Source organism: Scyliorhinus canicula, chromosome 9 (assembly GCF_902713615.1).
Source record: "Scyliorhinus canicula chromosome 9, sScyCan1.1, whole genome shotgun sequence".
Classification (NCBI taxonomy): Eukaryota; Metazoa; Chordata; class Chondrichthyes; order Carcharhiniformes; family Scyliorhinidae; genus Scyliorhinus; species Scyliorhinus canicula.
The window spans coordinates 144,555,050-144,575,553 of record NC_052154.1 but is presented as its reverse complement, the minus strand read 5'-3'; the positions used below and the strand labels follow the sequence as shown (position 1 = coordinate 144,575,553).

General features: G+C 44.9%; 1 protein-coding gene across 5 annotated transcripts in view; it reads right to left on the bottom strand.

Annotated features, from left to right (window-relative positions):
- The window catches only part of wt1a (WT1 transcription factor a), an 81,771-nt gene that overhangs the window by 27,748 nt on the left and 33,519 nt on the right, over positions 1–20,504 (bottom strand). For all 5 annotated transcript variants that reach the window (XM_038807847.1, XM_038807848.1, XM_038807845.1 and 2 more), the window contains exons 4-5: positions 13,793–13,895; positions 3,850–4,000 (exon numbers count right to left, since the gene is read on the bottom strand). In XM_038807847.1, coding sequence (XP_038663775.1) covers positions 3,850–4,000; positions 13,793–13,895 — 254 coding nt within the window. The remainder of the gene's footprint in view (positions 1–3,849; positions 4,001–13,792; positions 13,896–20,504) is intronic.

Here is a 20,504-nt window from a genome sequence, read left to right as displayed (position 1 = left end):
TTTAAATACTTTTGTCTGAGGACAGGTAAGTGAAAATGCAATGGTTTTTCACTCTACTGCCTGGACTGTTCTTCAGTTTTCAGGCAGGGGTGACTGATGGGGGTCTCTGTTGGGGGCCTCTGATGGGGGGTCTCTAATGGGGGGTCTGATGAGGACCTTGGGAGGTCTGATGGTGGGGCCGGGTGGGGTCAGTATGGGGTGGTTTGGGTCACTCTCGTGCGTGCGTGCTGTTATTCACGTGGTGGGGGCGTAAAATGCCCCTATATGTCAGGGGTGGGAGGGCCAGGATTTGTCTTGTTTGGGGGCCCTCCACCGGACCTTGGTATTGGGCCGCCAACAAGCTCTCCTCCATGCATAAATTAGCATGGTGAAGGAAAGGGAATCCCAAATGGGCACTGTTCCTAACACCAATGGAGATGAGTAGCAAGTCTCCGCTGACAGGAGCACTTAGTCTCCAGAACAAAGAATCTGACCCCTGATGTTCGACATCTCCAATTAATGTAGAAGAGCAATCAACAAAAGAAGTAATGTTCAGACTGAACAGAAAATGTTGGGAAAACTCAGCAGGTCTGGCAGCATCAGTAGAGAAAGTAACAAAGTTAATGTTTGAGCAGGGGAGGTGGTGGCATAGTGGTATTGTCGCTGGATTAGTAATCCAGAGACCCAGGATAATGATCTGGGGACCTGGGAACAAATCCCACCACGGCAGGTGAAATATGGATTTAAAAGTCTAATGATAACCATGAAACCATTGTCAATCATCGTAAAAGCACATCCAGTTCACTAGTGTCCTTTGGGAAGGAACTCTGCCATCCTTGTCCTACATGTCATTCCAGACCCACAGCAAAATACCCTCTGAAATGGCCTCGAAAGCCACTCAGTTGTATTCAACCGCTACAAAAACAAAAAAAAATGAATGAAACCGGACAGACCACCCGGCATTGAAGCACGCACCAGAAGCGACAACAGCAAACTCAGCCCTGTCGACCCTGCAAAGTGTTTCTTACTAACATCTGGGGGCTTGTGCCAAAGTTGGGAGAGCTGTCTCACAGACTAGTTCGGCAACAGCCTGACTTCCTGGGTATGTCCTGTCTCACTGGCAGGACGGACCCAGCAGAGGTGGCGTCAGCACAGTGATATACAGGTATGAGGGAGTTGCTCTGGGAATCCTCAACATCGACTCTGGACCACATGAAGCCTCATGGCTTCAGGTTAAAAATGGGTACATGGTAATCTCCTGCTCATTACCATCTACCGGCCACCATTAGGTGATAAATATTTATTCCTCCATGTTGAACACCACTTTGAGGAAGCACTGAGGGTGGCAAAGACGCAGACTATGCTCTGGGTGGAGGACTTCAATGTCCATCACCAAGAGTGGCTAGATAGTACCACCACAGAATGGGCTGGCTTGGTCCGAAAGGACATAGCTGCTAGACTGGGAATTTAGCAGGTGGTGAGGGAACCAACAAGAGGGTTAAACATACTTGACCTCATCCTCACCAACCTGCCTGCTGCAGATGCATCTGGCCATGACAGTATCTGTAGAAGTGACCACCGCACAGTCCTTGTGGAAACAAAGTCCCGTCTTCACATTGAGGAAACCCTCCATTGTGTTGTGTGGCACTACTGCCATGCTGAATGAGGTAGACTTCAAACAGATCTAGAAATGGCATCCATGAGGTGCTGTGGGCCATCAGCAGCAGCAGTATTGTATTCAACCAAAATCTGCAACTGCATGGCCCGGCATATCTGGGGCTGGTTTAGCACAGGGCTAAATCGCTGGCTTTTAAAGCAGACCAAGGCAGGCCAGCAGCACGGTTCAATTCCCGTACCAGCCTCCCTGAACAGGCGCTGGAATGTGGCGACTAGGGACTTTTCACAGTAACTTCATTGAAGCCTACTTGTGAAAATAAGCGATTTTCATTTCATTTTCCATTTCATAGCCCCCACTCTACTATTACCACTAAGCCAGGGAATCAACCCTAGTTCAATGAACAGTGCAGGAGAGCATGCCAGGAGAAACAATAGGCACACCGAAAAATGAGGTGTCAACCTGGTGAAGCTACAACACAGGATTACTTTTGTACCAAACAGCATAAGCAGCAAGTAATAGACCTAAGCGATTGCACAATGAATGCATCAGATCCAAGCTCTGTAGCCACATCCAGCCGTGAAAGGTGGTGGACAATTAAACAACTCACTGGAGGAGGAGGCTCCACAAATATCCCCATCCTCAATGATGGAACACCTCAGCACATATGTGCAAAAGACAAGGCTGAAGCCGAGTGGATGATCCATCTCGGGCTCCTCCGGAGGTCCTCACCATCACAGACGTCAGTCTTCAGCCAATACAATTCACTCTACGTGAAATCAAGAAACGGCTGAAGGCACTGTCGCTTGGATAACATCCTGGAACACACTCCCTAACAGCACAGTGGGTGTACCTACACCTCAAAGACTGCAGTGATTCAAGGAGGCAACTGACCATCACCTTCTAAAGGGAAAGTAGGGATAGGCATTAAATACTAGTCTAACCAGCGTCACCCAAAGCCCATAAATTATTTTTTTTTAAAGTTAACATCTGAAGAAGGGACTTCAAAAGTTAACCATTTGTCTCTCCACAGACGCTACCAGATCTGCTAGTTTTTCTGTTTTATTTACAGCATCTGTAGTATATTGCCTTTAATATCATGTTCAAACTGCTGTATCTTGGTCAGAACACATCTTGAGTACTGAAAATAAAAACTTGCATTTATATAGTGCTTTACACAACCTCAGAATGTCCCAAAGCAATTCATGGCCATTAAGTACTTTTGAAGTTATAATGTGGGCATACAATGCAGTCAATTTGCTAGCTCCCATAAAACAGAAATGTGATAATGGTCAGACAATCTGTTTCATTTTAGTGATTCTCATTGAAGGATAAATATTGGCCAGAACTCTGGGGAAAACTCCCTTGATTCTGTTTAAAATAAGTCATGGGATCTTTCATATCGACTTCAGAGAACTGAGGGGGTTTTGGTTCAACCTCTTATTCAACAGCGTAGGATTCCCTTAGTACTGTCTGAAGCACCAGTCTAGATGTCTTGGTTGTTTTTAAATCACTGGAGCTGGCCTTGAACCCACAGCATTCTGATTCAGAAGTCGGTGCTACCACTTGAACCACGGCTGACAGTGAGTCCCCTCTTGGCTCCTGAGAAACAGGGCAGTCATCGAATTTGTGCAGCCATGAGTCACCGGACAGATCGGCAGCACTCAAAGACTGGAATCACAAAGATAGATTGGAGAAACCTAGGCTGGAGCCTCTAAAGGAGGCAGTGAGATGGAATGACATTTAATGACATTCAAAGGTAGATGCAGAACACTCCCTTAATCCGTACCGTGGTTGAGGGGATGCAGGATCTAAGCCGGAAAATATAGGATCGATGTTTGGAAATTCTTCTGCCCCTGAAGGGAGCCAATGTTGACCTTTGGGTTTCCAACCAATGGAGTGTGCAGCCGATTGCAGTTAAATTTCAGTGAAGAGGTGACCATGGTTGTGAGGCGCCAGCCTGTTTCACATTGGGTCAGCCTCAAGGAGCTTCCACTAAGCCCTTTAGCTGGAAGAGCCAGTCCCACTGGCCGAATGGGATTTAACCAAATTCCTCCCCAAACTACCAACTCCATCTTCCCTCGCATCAGATTCTGTCGTCTCCAGGACCCCCATCCCACCCTTTTGGGGAGAGCAAGTCCAAAAGCTGTTTGGTGCATTTGCCACACATATCCCCACAACTTAATTCAACACGTTTTTGGTGCCTGGTAAATTATAGAGACCAACTCAATATGCTAATGCCACGCTGCCAGTACCTGTGTGTTTTCTGCTATGCATTTGCAGGTGGGATAGCTTGAAGTAGCGTTTGTTACACCCAGGGTAGGGGCACATGAATGGACGCTTTTCATTGGCTTCTGTATTTGCTCTGACAATGGTGGGTGCCACTCCCGGGACCCTCCGAACATCCTGAAATAATAAGCACACACACACCAAGATTAGACCAGCATTGGTGAAGTTAGCAATTTTTCACCTCGCCTTTACATTCAAAATAAAATCAATCATGGTATATATAATTCTACATATCATAGAATTGCAAACCACTGAGCTAACTTCCATTTCTATTTGAAGCAAATATTCAGTTTGGGCATGACTAACCCTTTGTCATAGATTCAGAGCATACAACAGTGCACAAGGAGGCCATTTGGCCCATTGTGCCTGCGCTACCTCTTTGAACGAGGTATCTGATCAGTCCCACCCTCGCGCCCCCCCCCCCCCCCCCCCCCCCCCCCCTCGCGCCTCCCCCCCCCCCGCTGCTCTTTCACCAGAGCTCTAAATATTTTTTTCCCTTTCAAGTATTTATCAAATTCCAATTTGGATTCTCGTAAATCTTCCACTCTTCTTTCAGGCACTGTGGGCGGGATTCTCCAATCCCGTGGCAGAGTGTCCACGTCATCGTAAACGCTGTCCCGTTTTACAACAGCGTGAACAGGCCGCTGCCAGGAGTAAAGGGGGGGCCAGCACGGCACTGGAGCGGTTTGCGCCGCTCCAGCTGCCAATCCCGGCGCGAACTGTGCGCCGCAGGATCCGCGCATGCGCAGTGGCGCCGGCGCCAATGCGTGCATGCACGATGGCCTCCTTCAACGCGCCGGCCCCGACGCAACATGGCGCAGGGCTACAGGGGCCGGCGCACAGGAAAAGCGGCCGGGGGACAGAGAGGCAGGCTCGCCGATCGGTGGACCCCGATCGCGGGCATGGCCGCATTGGAGGCTTCCCCCGGGGTCGGAGCCCCCCCCCCCCCCCCCCCACACAGGCTGCCACCCGATCCTTGCACGCAGAGTTCCCGCCGGTTGCGAGCAGGTGTGGACGGCATCAGTGGGACTCACTGTTTCAACTACGGCCGCTCGGCCCATCTTGGCCAGAGAATCGGCGGGCCGGCCACGTGGAGCGGCTCCTGACCAGCGCTGCGCCAACCACGCTGGCGCCAATGGCACCGATTCTCAGAATTACGTGCCATCGTCAGTGCGGCGTGGCCCGGTCGCGGGGATTCTCCGGCCTAGCCCAGGGCTGGGAGAATCCCGCCCTGTATTCCTGACATTGTGTCAAGGTTTTTCTCCTCATTTTGCCTCTGGGTGCCAATAATCATGAATCTCTGTTTCTTTCCTTAGGTGATTCGACCTCCTGTAAGTGGGAATAGTTCATTGTAGATACTCCATCAAAACCCCTCATGATTTTGAATACCTCTATCAAATCTCCCCTTAACATTCTCTGTCTTAAAGATAATGATCATAACTTCACATAAGCAAAATCTATTTCTGCAGGTTTATGAATAGTGACATGTATGCGTTCTTGAGACATCTGCATTTGATTCTTGGTAAGGTCTGTCATCTGAGGAGGTGCCCATTGAGTGCAGTCAATTACTTATTTTTATTCCTTCAAGGGATATGGGCTTCATTGACTCAGGCAGCATTTATTGCCCATTGTTAATTGCCCGTGAGAAAGTGGTGGTGGCAAGCTACTTCTTGAACTTCATGAGCTGCTGCCCATGTAGTGCAGGTGCACCCACAGTGCTGTTAGGGAGGGAGTTCCAGGATTTTTACCCAGCAACAGTGAAGGAACAGCGGTATAGTTCCAAGTCAGGATGCTGGTGTGGATAAGAGGGGGAATTACAGGTGGTAGTATCCCCGTGTATCTGCTTCCCCTGTCTCTGTAGGTGGTAGAGGTCGCATGTTTGGAAGGTGCAGCCGGAGGAGTCTTGGTGGGTTGCTTTAGTGGGTCTTGCAAATGGTACACACTGCTGCATGTTGGTGGTGGGAATGAGTGTTGAAAATGGTAGATGGGATGCCAGTCAAGTTGATTGCTTTGTCCTGGGTGCTGTCAAGCTTCTTAATTTTTTTTGAGCTGCACTCATCCATATATTCCATCAGTTGTGATTCCATGAGTTGTGACTTGTAGATGGTGAACAGGCTTTGGGGAGTCAGAAGGTAAATTACTCTCTAAAGAATTCCCAGCATCTGCCTGCTCTTATAGCCACAGTACCTGGGCTGGATTCTCTGTTTCTACGAATAAATGTTGATGCCAACGGAGAATCCGTGGACTTCTACATCAGGAAAACCGGCGCCTCACCAGCACAGATTCCACAATGGGTGAGTGTCTAGCCACGTGGCAGGGAATGAGCGATTCACGGACCTGTTTGCAGGGGGTAGTTTTGCGAAATTAGAGGACCTGGAGGAAGAGTATGAGCTGCCTCGAGGGAATGGTTTCAGGTACTTGTAGGTTTGGGATTTTGTGAAGAGGGAGATGCCGTCTTTTCCTGGGTGACTGCCCTTGGGGTTGCAAGGTTACATAAGGTGCTGTCGAAGGGGGAGATAGGGGAGGGGGAGGTGTCTGAGGTCTACAAGGAGCTGATGGATTGGGAGGGAGCCCCGGTAGGGCATATAAAGCGGAAGTGGGAGGAGGGGCTGGGTTGGGAGGTGGAGGCCGGGATGTGGGAGGTGGAGGCCGGGACGTGGGTGGAGGACCTGCGGAGGGTGAATGCATTCTCGTTGTATGCAAGGTTAAGCCTTATATAGCTTAAAGTAATTCACAGAGCGCATATGACGGTAGCATGGATGAGTAAGATTTTTGAGGGAGTAGAGAATAGGTGTGGGTGGTCCGGGGGTAGTCCTGCAAATCATGTCCACATGTTTTGGGCATGTCCGAAGTAATGTCCAGGGTGTTAGGGGTAAAGATGGCCCCGAGTCCATAGGTAGTAATATTTGGGGTGTCAGAAGATCCGGGAGTCCAATTGGCGAGAGAGGCCGATTTCTTGATAGCTCAGATGGATTTTGCTTGGGTGGAGGGACTCGGAGCAGGCGAAAGCAGGGGGTGTGAGTGAGTGACCTGGCAGAATCCCTAAGACTGGAGAAAGTCAAGTTCATCCTGAGGGGGTCGGTTGATGGGTTTTCTCAGAGGTGGAAGCCATTCATTGACTTATTTAAGAAGAATTGAGGAGTCAGCAAAAGGGGAGGGAGGGAGGGGTGAGGGGCTTAAAATGGGGAAGGCAGGTCGGGAGGAGGGGACGTAATTGGGGAGCGGGGGCAGTGGGTATTGATTATTTATAAATTTGTATAATTTTACTTCTTCTTCGGTTTGTTTTTTTATGAAAATGCCTGAATAAAATATTTTTTAAAAAAGAGTCAAACTCTGGGATTGGAGTCACATGGAGACCAGGAAAGGATGTCTGATTTCCTTCCCTAAAGGACAGTTTGCCCTTTACAACAATCAACACTGCTTTTGTGATCATTCTTAGATTTTTAATCCCAGATTTTTATTGTATTCAAATTTCACCATTCCCAGAGTGCTGCCTGGGTCTCTGGATAACCAGTCCAGTGACATAACCAGTATGCCATTGTCTCCCTACATTGTTCAGTTCGGTTTCTAGTCAATGGTAACTTCCAGGATGTTGACAGTGGGGATTCAGTGATGGTAATGCCATTGAATGTCAAGGGGAGATGGTTAGATTCTCTGTTGTTAGAGATTGTCATTGCCTGCCACTTGTGTGGCATGAATGACTTGCCACTTATCATCCAAGCCAGAATATTGTCCAGGTCCTGCTGCATATGGACATGGACTGCTTCGGTATCTGAGGAGTTGCAAATGGTGCTGAACATTGCAATCATCAGTGAACATCCCCACTTCTGACCTTATGATGGAGGAAAGTCATTGATGAAACAGCTGAAGATGGTTGTACCTAGGACTCCTGGAGGAATGTCCTCGGACTGAGGTGACTGACCTCCAACAACTACAACCATCTTCCTTTGTGCTAGGTATGTCTCCAACCAGTGTAGAGTCTCTCCAGATTCCCATTGACATCAGTTTCCGATGTCACTCAGTCAAATATGTCTTGATGTCAAGGCCAGTCACTCTCCTTCACCCCTTGAGTTTAGCTATTTTCTCAATTTTTGGACTAAGGCTATAATGCGTCAGGAGCTGAGTGACCTTGCTGGAACCCAAATTCTGCATCAGTGAGCAGGTTATTACTCAGTAAGGACTTGATCCAATGGCCATGCTGGGCCGGCAAAGCAGCTTGCCGTGGCGCAGCGTGGTCGATAAAAGCTGGGAAACCTTGCTCCCGGGATCTACATGGCTCGTAACGCCTCGCAAGAACTAACGCAGTCTCACGAGATGTTATGGTGTAAATTTTGTATCACTTTTTGGCAAATCTGCATATTAGAGCGAGACAGTTAATCTCACTAATGTGCAGATTCCCAAGGTACCTGAGGTTTTAGGATTCATTCCCTTTGCCTCGGAGGCCTCAGGCGAGTGCCATTCAGCACTGGTCCCCACAAATGGGGACCAGATGGATTGGCACTTGTGGGTCTAGCTACACTCCCTGGGAGTACCTGCCAGGTGTCCTGGAAATGCCACCTGGATGCCAAGCTGGCACTGCTAAGGTGCCCAGCTGGCATTGCCAGCTGGCATGGGCACTGCCAGTTGGCTCTGACAAGGTGCCAAGCTGGCACTTTTTGTGCACGTGCAATCAGGCCGGGGTGTCCTGCATGGGTGGTGGGAGGAAACCCTCCCATAGTGCGTTCGAGCTGATGGGAAGGTTGGGGATTGCTTTGGGGGCCTCAGAGATTGGGAAGCTATTTACAAATGGAGTCCCGTTCTTTGTACACTTGGGAGTTCTGGCAAGCAGAACTCCCCAGTGCACAAAACAGGACTATGTGCGCCCTCGGACATGCATTCCAGGTTGAGACCCCTTAAACAAGTTAGTCACGTTGAATAGTCATGTGTTTCACGGCACTGCGAGCACCGAGAAACACGTGGCTAAACCCGTTCGCTATGGGACTTTGTTCCCATTTGATTGAATCAAGCCCTGAGTGACTTGATAGCACTGTTGAAAACATATTCCATCACTTTGCTGAAAATCAAGAGTAAACTGACCCGGTAATTGGCTGGATCAGATTTGCCTTGCCTTTTGTGTGCCTGTTAGATGCCAGTGTTGTAGCTGTACTAGAACAGCTTGGTTAGCGGCATGGCTAATTCTGGAGCACAAATCTTCAGCCCATTAACATTCATATTAATTTTAAAAGTTCATAGTTTTTCCACAAATGTCTTCTTTGGGGACTTGGACATTAGGTCTTATGGAAGGTTGTCCCAGTCCTTTATTGATCCTGGGAAAAGGAGTTAGCATAAGAAGCACGTTGGCATATGCATTTGTAGTTGTTGATTATGTAACCTTCAAGCTCAGTCACATAGAACATAGAACACTACAGCGCAGTACGGGCCCTTCGGCCCTCGATGTTGCGCCGACCTGTGAAACCATCTGAAGCCTATCTGACCGACACTATTCCATTTTCATCCATATGTCTATCTAGTGACCACTTAAATGCCCTTAAAGTTGGCGAGTCTACTACTGTTGCAGGCAGGGCGTTCCACACCCCTACTACTCTCTGAGTAAAGAAACTGCCTCTGACATCTGTCCTATATCTAACACCCCTCAATTTAAAGCTATGTCCCCTCGTGTTGGTCATCACCATCCGAGCAAAAAGACTCTCACTGTCCACCCTATCTAACCCTCTGACTATCTTATATGTCTCTATTAAGTCACCTCTCAGCCTTCTCCTCTCTAACGAAAAAAACCTCAAGTCCCTGAGCCTTTCCTCGTAAGACCTTCCCTCCATACCAGGCATCATCCTAGTAAATCTCCTCTGAACCCTTTCCAAAGCTTCCACATCCTTCCTATAATGTGGTGACCAGAACTGCACGCAGTACTCCAGGTGTGGCCGCACCAGAGTTATGTACATCTGCAGCATGACCTTGTGGCTCCGAAACTCAATCCCCCTACTGATAAAGGCTAGCACACCATATGCCTTCTTAACAGCCCTATTAACCTGGGTTGCAACTTTCAGGGATTTATGTACCTGGATGCCGAGATCTCTCTGTTCATCTACACTACCAAGAATCCTGCCATTAGCCCAGTACTCTGCATTCCTGTTACTCCTTCCAAAGTGAACCACCTCACACTTTTCCGCATTAAACTCCATCTGCCACCTCTCAGCCCAGCTCTGCAGCTTATCTATGTCCCTCTGTATCCTATAACATCCTTCAGCACTATCCACAACTCCACCGACCTTCGTGTCATCTGCAAATTTACTAACCCATCCTTCTACACCCTCTTCCAGGTCATTTATAAAAATGACAAACAGCAGTGGCCCCAAAACAGATCCTTGCGGTACACCACTAGTAACTGAACTCCAGGATGAACATTTGCCATCAACCACCACCCTCTGTCTTCTTTCAGCTAGCCAATTACTGATCCAAACCGCTAAATCACCTTCAATCCCATACTTCCTTATTTTCTGCAATAGCCTACCGTGGGGAACCTTATCAAACGCCTTACTGAAATCCATATACACCACATCAACCGCTTTACCCTGATCCACCTGTTTGGTCACCTTCTCAAAAAACTCAATAAGGTTTGTGAGGCATGACCTACCCTTCACAAAACCGTGTTGACTATCGCTAATCAACTTGTTCTTTTCAAGATGATTATAAATCCTATCTCTTATAACCTTTTCCAACATTTTACCCACAACTGAAGTAAGGCTCACAGGTCTATAATTACCAGGGTTGTCTCTACTCCCCTTCTTGAACAAGGGGACAACATTTGCTATCCTCCAGTCTTCCGGCACTATTCCTGTCGACAAAGACGACATAAAGATCAAGGACAAAGGCTCTGCAATCTCCTCCCTGGCTTCCCAGAGAATCCTAGGATAAATCCCATCTGGCCCAGGGGACTTATCTATTTTGACATTTTCCAAAATTGCTAACACCTCCTCCTTTTGAACCTCAATTCCATCTAGCCTGGTCGACTGAACCTGAGTATTCTCCTCGACAACATTCTCTTTCTCCAGTGTAAACACTGATGAAAAATATCCATTTAACGCTTCCCCTATCTCCTCTGATTCCACACACAACTTTCCACTACTACCCTTGATTGGCCCTCATCTTACTCCAGTCATTCTTTTGTTCCTGATATACCTATAGAAAGCCTTAGGGTTTTCCTTGATCCTATCCGCCAACGACTTTTCGTGGCCACGTTTGGGCTTAATGCACTGCTTAGAAAAATGTAAACGTTCATTGAAAATTTTATATTTATCAACCAATAGATTTTTCTTCAATTCTGGAGAGTGTGGCAGCCTAGCGATGTGACCAACAGGGAGACACTAGAATCTTGCGAGTAATTGTTTGTAACAAACGAGCTGCCTTGCATTGAACTTTCTCAATGACAGTATGTTTTTAGCAGGATATGGGTGCCAAGTAGCCTCTATGTGTGGTCTAATCAATGTCTGTGACATCAATTTATTTGCTGAAGTTGAAGAGTGATGGAAGTTCCATTTCACAAACCCAAGCGTTTTGGATGGTTGTGTGTTGACTTTGTACTATAAATTATTTTGGAAGTGGATTCCTAGGTAATGGCATTCTTTCGTAACTTCAAGGGGGAAGTGGAATCGTGGAATCATGCATTGTTCAACAGTGATGGATATCGAATATATTTTTAAAATTTGTTCATGGAATACGGGAATTGCTGGTTGGGCCAGCATTTATTCCCCATCCTTTTTTCCCTTAGACTGGGAATAATTATTGTTGCTCTTTTTTGTATCCTCACCTCCGTTATAGATTTTATTTGTCGTGGATTCTTTTTAAAAATTTAATTATGTGATGGGCGTCGCTCACCAGGCCAGCAATTGCACTTGAACTGAGCTATGACACTTCAAAGGACATTTAAGAGTCAACCATATTGCTGTGGAGCTGGAGTCACATATAGGCCAGACCAGGTAAGGACAACAGATTTCCTTCCCTAAAGGACATTAGTGAATCAGATGGGTTTTTATCGACATGACTTCATAGTCATCTTTAGACTTTTAATTCCAGATTTTTTATTGAATTCAAATTTTACCATCTGCCATGGTGGGATTCGAACCCACGTCCACAGAACATGGCTCTGGATCTCTGGATCACTAGACCAGCAAAATACCACTATGCCACTGCCTCCCTTAATTGCTGATTCACATGATGTTACATTTCTCTAGATGGAATTTCATTCCCTTTTGTGTTGTCATAATGTAGCAATATTTCTGTGACAGTTGTAATCACTGGAGGTAAAATCTAAAGTGCATTAGTGCTTCTATTCATTTAAACAGGTAGCACTTCCATTCAGTACCCCTGTCACCTACCACTAGCAATTGTAACATAACATGCCCAGGTCTGTCAAACTTTTGGACCTGTTATAGATTACAAACAAAAGCCACAGTATTTCTTCTAACCAAGCAAGGCGCTGAGAAAGTCACTGGCTTGCTGATCAATTGAAAGTGATAGTATGAGGCTTCACCACATAGAAACTGTGTTGGATTACCTGAGGCGTGTGGGATAAAGTAGTAAGTAGGTTCAAGCCCACAGCCCTCCTCACAGTGAGGTGCTAACCTTAACCAAAGGAAGGGAAAATTGGACGACCTGTCAACTTTCTAAGACCAAAACATCTGTCTTCATCTTCGGTTGGCACATTCCACAGGAGGCCATTAAAAGGGAATGAGAAATAACTGAAATGAATGGTGGATGAGGGCGGAAGAAGGGGCCTTTTCTTTCTGTTTGCAACACTATTTAAAAGCAGAAGGAGGCCATTTGGTCCAGGGTGTCTGTGCCGGCTGAAAAATAATTATCCAACCTAATCTCAACTTCCAGTTCTTGTAAGTTACAGCACCTCAAGTGCATATCCAAGTATTTTTAAATGTGATGGGATTTTCTGTCTCTGTGGTTCTTTCAGGCAGTGAATTCTCTGGGTAAAAAAATTACTCCTGTAATCCTTCCGCCAATTACTTTAAATCTATGCCTCCCTGGTTATTGGCCTCACTGCTAATGGAAATAGATCCTTCATATCCACCCTAACTAGGTCCCACATAAATTTATGCACCTCAATTAAATATCCTCATTAGCCTCCTTTGTTCCAAAGAAAGCAGTATCTATTTTAAAGAAGAACTCAACTTTATAACAAATGGTTACCTTGCAGGATATAACCTCAATGATTCTAGCTTATTAAGTGTTGTTAAAATATTCATATTCAGAGAGCTTATCTGTGGGGCTCAAAACACTATCTGTTTGGGAAAGTGAAGAAGGAAATTCTAAAGTGTCACTCGGGTCAATCTGTTTGTATTTGCAGTTTCTTTCGAGCGAAATGGTACACAGATAGCAGCATGCTATAGGATGAGGGCATTAATCATGATCCCTCTGTGACAGAGGAAACCATAAATAACACGTTTTATCAGTGTGTGAGATATCAGAGAGCAAGGTTTCACTGATAAGATATTAGAATGATTAATATCAGGTACTACAAATGCAGATAAAATCAGTACAGATTGAAATTATTCTGCCAATTCTTCAAAAGTATGCAGGAGACAGAGCTGAAGGCAAACCTTCTAATTGTTGCCACCTTGACTGGTTTTCAGTCTGTCTTAAACAAATGATAGAATGAGTGTCGAATCCACATTTTTTGGAAATCTGTTAATGCAAAACAGAATCTCTTTTCCCCTGCTCCCCTGTGTTGAGAAAGACCCAAATTAGAACCATCTGTATACAGAAGTGGTCCTTGTAGTCCAGTCGACTTTCAGGCCGCCCACAGTCAACTTTTCCAGGGTCAGGTGCAAAGGTTTTAGAAGGTTTCTTTAAAGACTGTAAGAGACACTTGTGCAGAAAAAAAGGAACATTGGCATTACTCACCTGAAGCCCTCTGAACATTCCGTGTGTGTGTATTCTGTACTGCGTGCTGCAGCTGTACAACATTGGAGCATTGTGATTGTCAGTCTCATATCCCGTAGCGTGGCTGGATGGGCAAAAGGAACAGAATAATTGTCAATAGTCGCATTTTGTATTTGCTCAGTTTTGTGTTTGAAAGCTCATTGCCATTTATTAACTTAACAACTGAATATACACAACGTAAAGTAAAAATGTTTATATTTTAAAGATAAAGATAAAGATTTATCTCAGGACTTCCCAAAGCATTGTTAGGCCTAAGTGTTGGGCTAACCTAGCTACTATTGTTCTGCAGGGAAATACGACATGGCAAGTTCCCACAACAGAAATGTGACAATTGACCAGATAATCTGTTTTAGAGATGTTGGTTGCAAGATAAATATAGGCCAGGACGCCAGGGAGAACTCCCTAACTCTTCTTCAAATAAAATCATGGGATCTTTTATGTCAACGCAGCACACACTATTTTACAAATATTCCTTAAGTTTTTTCAGGTGCCAGTCCATAAAATATTAAATTTATTGTATTTGATTTCATCACTTGCTTAATGTGAGCTTTGAACTCCCTTTACTTTGGATTACTATTCTGGCACAATGGCCACAAAGCTACCATACCCAAGTAGATGCTTTTTTTCAATTTGGGAAATATGCAGGATTACTTGTGATGTGCACACAACTTTATTAAAAATCATTTAAGACATTTCAATTGCCTTAGATGTCACCTATACCTCAGTGGATGGCAATCTGGCCTCTTGTGTGAGAGGGTTGTTGGTTCAAAATATCCTCAACGACTTAAGCACAAAATCTGCATTGACCTTCCAGTGTTGTCTTTTGTATGAGATGTAAAAGATACCATAACACCATTTCAAAAAAGATGGGCACAAGGTTTCCTCTGGGTGCTGTGTAAAGAACAGGTTAAGAATGCAAAACACAGAGAGGAAACTCTTGGGACCACTAATGTTCCAAAAACGGGAAGCTCAGTACTTCTACCACAATTCAGTCCTCTTTAAGCATCGCAGATTTAACAATCTTTTCTATTGGCGAAGATGCATAATACACATTGGATTAACCCAAAGAATCACAGCAGTGATCAAACCTGCTGAAAAGCAGCCACTTTACATCGTATCGAAAATTGACAGCAGGCAGCTTGAAAAGTCGTAGGAACTGCAAATTTTAACAGTAAGTAGCATTTTTATTTTACGGAGAAGGAAAATCTGACATATGAAAACAGCTGTTCTCTAGCCAGCAGTTTGCAATCACTGTATAGGCTCAGGCATTTCTCATTTATGCAGTAACATTCACAGACATGCAGCTTGCATCACCCTCTAAATCTACTGCTGTCAAAATCATTCCAGGCTCTGCATCATGCATTAAAATTGAACGTGAGTTATAATCAGCTATTGATTCTAATCCCCAAGGATTTTTAAATATGAATTAAATGATGGGCTGTCACAGAGCTTCATCCGTCAATTTATGCATGTAATATAATCTGTCTGGACTAATTTTCTTTCTTTGAAAGCAGTAACCTTACCATGACTTAAGTATATTACTCACTCCTTTGACCATTTACATGTCTACAATCAAAGTAAGGGCCTGGGTAGATTCACAAACTAGATCATAGAATCATACAGCACAAGAGGAGGCCATTCAGCCCATTGGGCCTGTACTGGCTGTTTGAAAGACCTCTCCATTTAGTTTAATTTTTCCTTGTAGCTCAGCAATTTGTATTGCTTCAAATACCGTTGAACGCAACGTATGAGACAACCTGGTATATAAGACAACTCCAATTTTTCAGCTCCAAAAATCATGTTTCTGAATATACTCGACTTATAAATTGACCCCCTTTTCAGCTATGACATTAGTAGTCAGCCTCAATTTTCCACCCCACAAATGGATTTTTTACTTACCAGTACCTTATAACTGGGTGTAAGGCTTCAAGCAGGTGATATGGTCTGTGTTGCAAAGATGCGCAGGAGTTTAAGACATGCCCACACAGAGCAAACGCAGCAGAGTGAACAACAAAGATGGCAACCACCAAAACCTATGCCAACCCTTCACTTTTATACTTGTATGAGTCACGCCCCCATTTTTGGAGGGCTTTTCCCAGGCTTCAAAGGTTCATCGAGATCTAGGGTGTATCTCCAATTTCAGATCACATAACTTGCTGCGCAAAATAAATTCTCCTCATCTACCCCAGATTCCTTTGTCTAATATCTGAGGTCTGTATCCTCTGATTGCTGATTGTAAGCCTATAAGCTTAACCCTCTATTTCTTTCTCCCTCATCTGTGTATTTAGCTTCCTCTTAAATGTCATTCATCTTAATTACTCCATGGGGTAACAAGCTCCACTTTCTAACCACTCTCTAGGTAAAGAGGTTTCAGCTGAATTTCTAATTGGAGTTTTTCTTAACACATGTAATTCCTTTCACACACCTTACTTCCTATTGTCACAATTTCTGGTTACTCTTTTGCATCAATTTTACCACTGTAAATTGCAATGTCAACATTCCCCGCCAATTTAGCCATGTCAATATCGATGATGCAGGCTTTGGCCACAAGTTATGGAATTCCCTCTTGGCATTTTGTTGCTGCCTTGCATGTAATAAAAAAACTAGATAGTCACTGTGGACTACCACATGCAATATATTTATTATTTGTTCCAGATATGCAATCAATGTACTGATAAGCAATTGTGTCCAGTGTTTAATTGTATAAATGCAAGTTGTTGATGTAACAACAATACACAACTCAACCATATATCATTTCTCAATGGTCTCATCAGCACATTTCAGAGTGACACAACATTACATCAAGACTATTATAAGACAACTCATACTGACAGATACCTGAATTACTGATCTTTCCATCAAATCTCCACCCTCCGGTTCGAAGGGCCTACTTTTTCCGTGATAAGAAAATCTATAATATTAAGTCTACGCTTCAATTCTATGGATTCCATTCCCACAATATTAACACATGCCCACCAATTACATGCTCTATAACAACTACTTCCACTAAGACATGAGTCAGCCTCTGTTCATCAGTGCCACCTCGCACAGATCACAATGTATACTCAAGTCAACAGATCTAGAAGTCCAACACACATCGTCTAAAATACTTAACTCCAATTTTCATACCCACAAAGACAAGAAACCATCTTACAATAAACAGGAATTTACAGCAATTGTGGACTTGTTTAGCACACTGGGCTAAATTGCTGGCTTTGAAAGCAGACCAAGCAGGCCAACAGCATGGTTCGATTCCTGTAACAGCCTCCCCGAACAGGCACCGGAATGTGGCGACTAGGGGCTTTTCACAGTAACTTCATAGAAGTCTACTCGTGACAATAAGCGATTTTCATTTCATTTCATTTCATTTCATTGGATAAACAGGTCACATTCTACATACTAGATTCAAAGAGCATCAAGCCTCCTTCAAATATAGTGAATTGGACAAGTGAATTATTGTCAAATACGCTCAACTTAATAAAAACACATCCAATGTCCCAACTCTAAACTGATCTCATCCATCACACACTGGCATACAAGACATGTGGAGATCTATCAACACCGCACTGTTCCCCCAAGACCAAATCCTCTTCATTAGTGACGTAGAACATAAAACATAAAACAGTACAGTCAGTACAGCCCTTCAATTTACTGCTGTCCATGTGCCTGACCACCCTGGGGAAAGGTCTCTGGCTATCACTCTATCCATGTCTCATCACCTTGTACACCCCTATCGAGTCACCTCTCTTCCTTCTTCGCTCCAGTGAGAAAAGCCCGAGCTCCTTCAACCTGTCTTCACAAGACATGCTCTCCAGTCCAGGCAGCATCCTGGTAAATCTCCTCTGCACCTTCTCCAAAGCATCCACATTCTTCCTATAATGAGGCGACCAGAACTGGACACAATATTCCAAGTGTGGTCTAACCAGGGTTTTATAAAGCTGCAGCAAAACCTCACGGCTCTTAAACTCAGTCCCCCTGTTAATGACAGCCAACGACTTCTTAACAACCGTATTAACATGGGTGGCAACTTTGAGGGATCTATGTACATGGCCCCCAAGATCCCTCTGTTCCTCCACACTTCCAAGAATCCTGCCTTTAACCCTGTATTCAGCATTCAAATTCGACCTTGCAAAATGAATCACTTCACATTTATCTAGGTTGAACTCCATCTGACACTTCTCAGCCCAGCCCATGGTTACCCTGACTCAAGAAACACATTACCATCCATTCTACACAGTCGACCAATCAGCAGCAAGAACATTGACATGAACTGACCTATTACAGGCAGAATGGTCTGCCGAATCAGAAGATCCCGCCCATACTCCACTGTATGCAACTACCTCTTTGACCTGTTTCAGTCACTCCTTCAGGTGATGGCCATAGTGTGTGGCCTGAAATGTTGAAGCCTTCCAGTTCTGTCAATGAATTATTTTAAGATAATAACTGCCCTCTTCAGAACAAAATTTTACATGGTGTAACTGTAAATTTCTTCCTCAAGTCTATTTAAATGTCTTAATCTCCCATCTGCTCTCTTGACAAAGAGAATCAAGTGGTCTTCAACATGAATTTCCAAAGGAATAGGTGTCAATACTGAACATAAGAGGTGGGGTTAATGAACTATTTGCAGGCTCAGATCATTGCTAGAGTTTGCTGGCTGCCCTCCTGCACTGTCTCTGTTGAAGGTACAGGTCTCAGTCTGCCTGCTTTCCAACGGAAAGGTTTTTAACACCAACTATCTTGTGGAAATAGTACCTCCGTGAATACAACAACGTAGTGTGGTGCAGTAAAGTGAGCTAAATGATTATGTATACACTCAGTCTCCTTTGTACAAAGACCTAATACCAGTGGTGTATGAATTGCTATTGATATGGTCGCATAACCATCCCCCAACAGAAATCCCACAGTGGTTAGCACTGCTGCCTCACAGCTCCAGGGTCCCAGGTTCAATTTCGGCCTCGGGTGACTGTGTGGAGTTTACACTTTCTCCCTGTGTCTGCGTGGGTTTCCTCCGGGTGCTCCAGTTTCCTCCCGCAGTCCAAAGATGTGCAGGTTAGGTGGATTGGCTATGCTAAATTGCACCTCAATGTCCAAAGGTTAGGTGGGGTTGCTGGGTTACGAAGATGGGGTGGAGGCATGGGCTTAAATAGAGTGCTCTTTCCAAGGGCCAGTGCAGACCCGGTGGGTCAAATGGCCTCCTTCTGCATTGTAAATTGTATGATGATTCTATGATAGTCTTTGAAGTCCAAGAAATGTTCCAGGCTAGTTTGAACAAGCTTGGGAAACAGATACAGACAAACGTGATTCAAACATTTCATCGATACAGTGTTTTGTCTTCATGCAGGCTTTAAGGTTTAAGATGCGAGGGGCTATAGTTTCAAGGTGTGAGGTACAAGGTTTAGAGGAGATGCACAAGGCAAATGTTTTACACAGAGGGTAGTGGGTGCCTGGAACTCGCTGCCGGAGGAGGTGGTGGTAGCAGGGACAATAGTGACGTTTAAGGGGCATTTTGACAAATACATGAATAGGATGGGAATAGAGGGATATGGACCCCGGAAGTGTAGAAGATTTCAGTTTAGACAGGCAGCATGGCGGCGCAGGCTTGGAGGGCCGAAGGGTCTGTTCCTGTGCTATACTTTTCTTTGTTCAGTCAGATAGTCACATTAGGTCATGACCTTTGCTATTGTCATGAATGGAGTTGCAGACTTGAAAAGCCACCAATTGACACTCAAGTAAGTAGCAGTTCTTCAAAACTGAATGATGGTCTGTGCACCAACTAAAGAGAACAACAAGATCCACCAGTAGAGTTTTGAGTTGATGCAGATATGTCAGGATTAGTCTCAGATAAACGTTGTCTAGTTCCAAGGGAGGCATCCAGCCGCACACAACTGTTTCTCCTCACCTAAATCCATAACATGCATGTCAATATAAGTTACACCTCCCAGGGCAGCCTAAGCATCTGAAGCTTTGCCCCAGCACCAATTTATCTGCTCAATGATGGCCTTGTTGCCTACTGGAGTATCAGCGATGCACAGCTATGTTATTAGCCATGGTTATTTCACATTGGGCATCGGGTCAATTTTATGAATTAATTCTTATGGCAGTATTCATTTCCCACCTCTGTATTTCTGGCGGGTCAGGCTCTCCACCGGGAGTGCAAAGGTCACAAAATTTACTCTAATCTCTGAGTGGCAGCTGTCCATCCATTCTTTTCCTTCAAAGAGCGATGTCACATTTTATGACATCAGATCCGAAGCAGCATGTGGACTCCCAAATAGTGTGGATAAGCATTCATTTTTTTCAGGCTGGAGAGGAAGGGTTGCGGTGAGGTGTGGTCACCAACTGTTTACAGTTTTTTGAGTGTATAGGGTTTCCACGTAAGTAGATCCTCCCCGTGTGTGCGTGGGTTTCCTCCGGGTGCTCCGGTTTCCTCCCACAGTCCAAAGATGTGCAAGTTAGGTGGATTGGACATGATAAATTGCCCTTAGTGTCCAAAATTGCCCTTAGTGTTGGGTGGGGTTACTGGGTTATGGGGATAGGGTGGAGGTGTTAACCTTGGGTAGGGTGCTCTTTCCAGGAGCCGGTGCAGACTCGATGGGCCGAATGGCCTCCTTCTGCACTGTAAATTCTATGAAAGATCACAGCATTCTGAGTAATCTTACGCATATTCTAACAG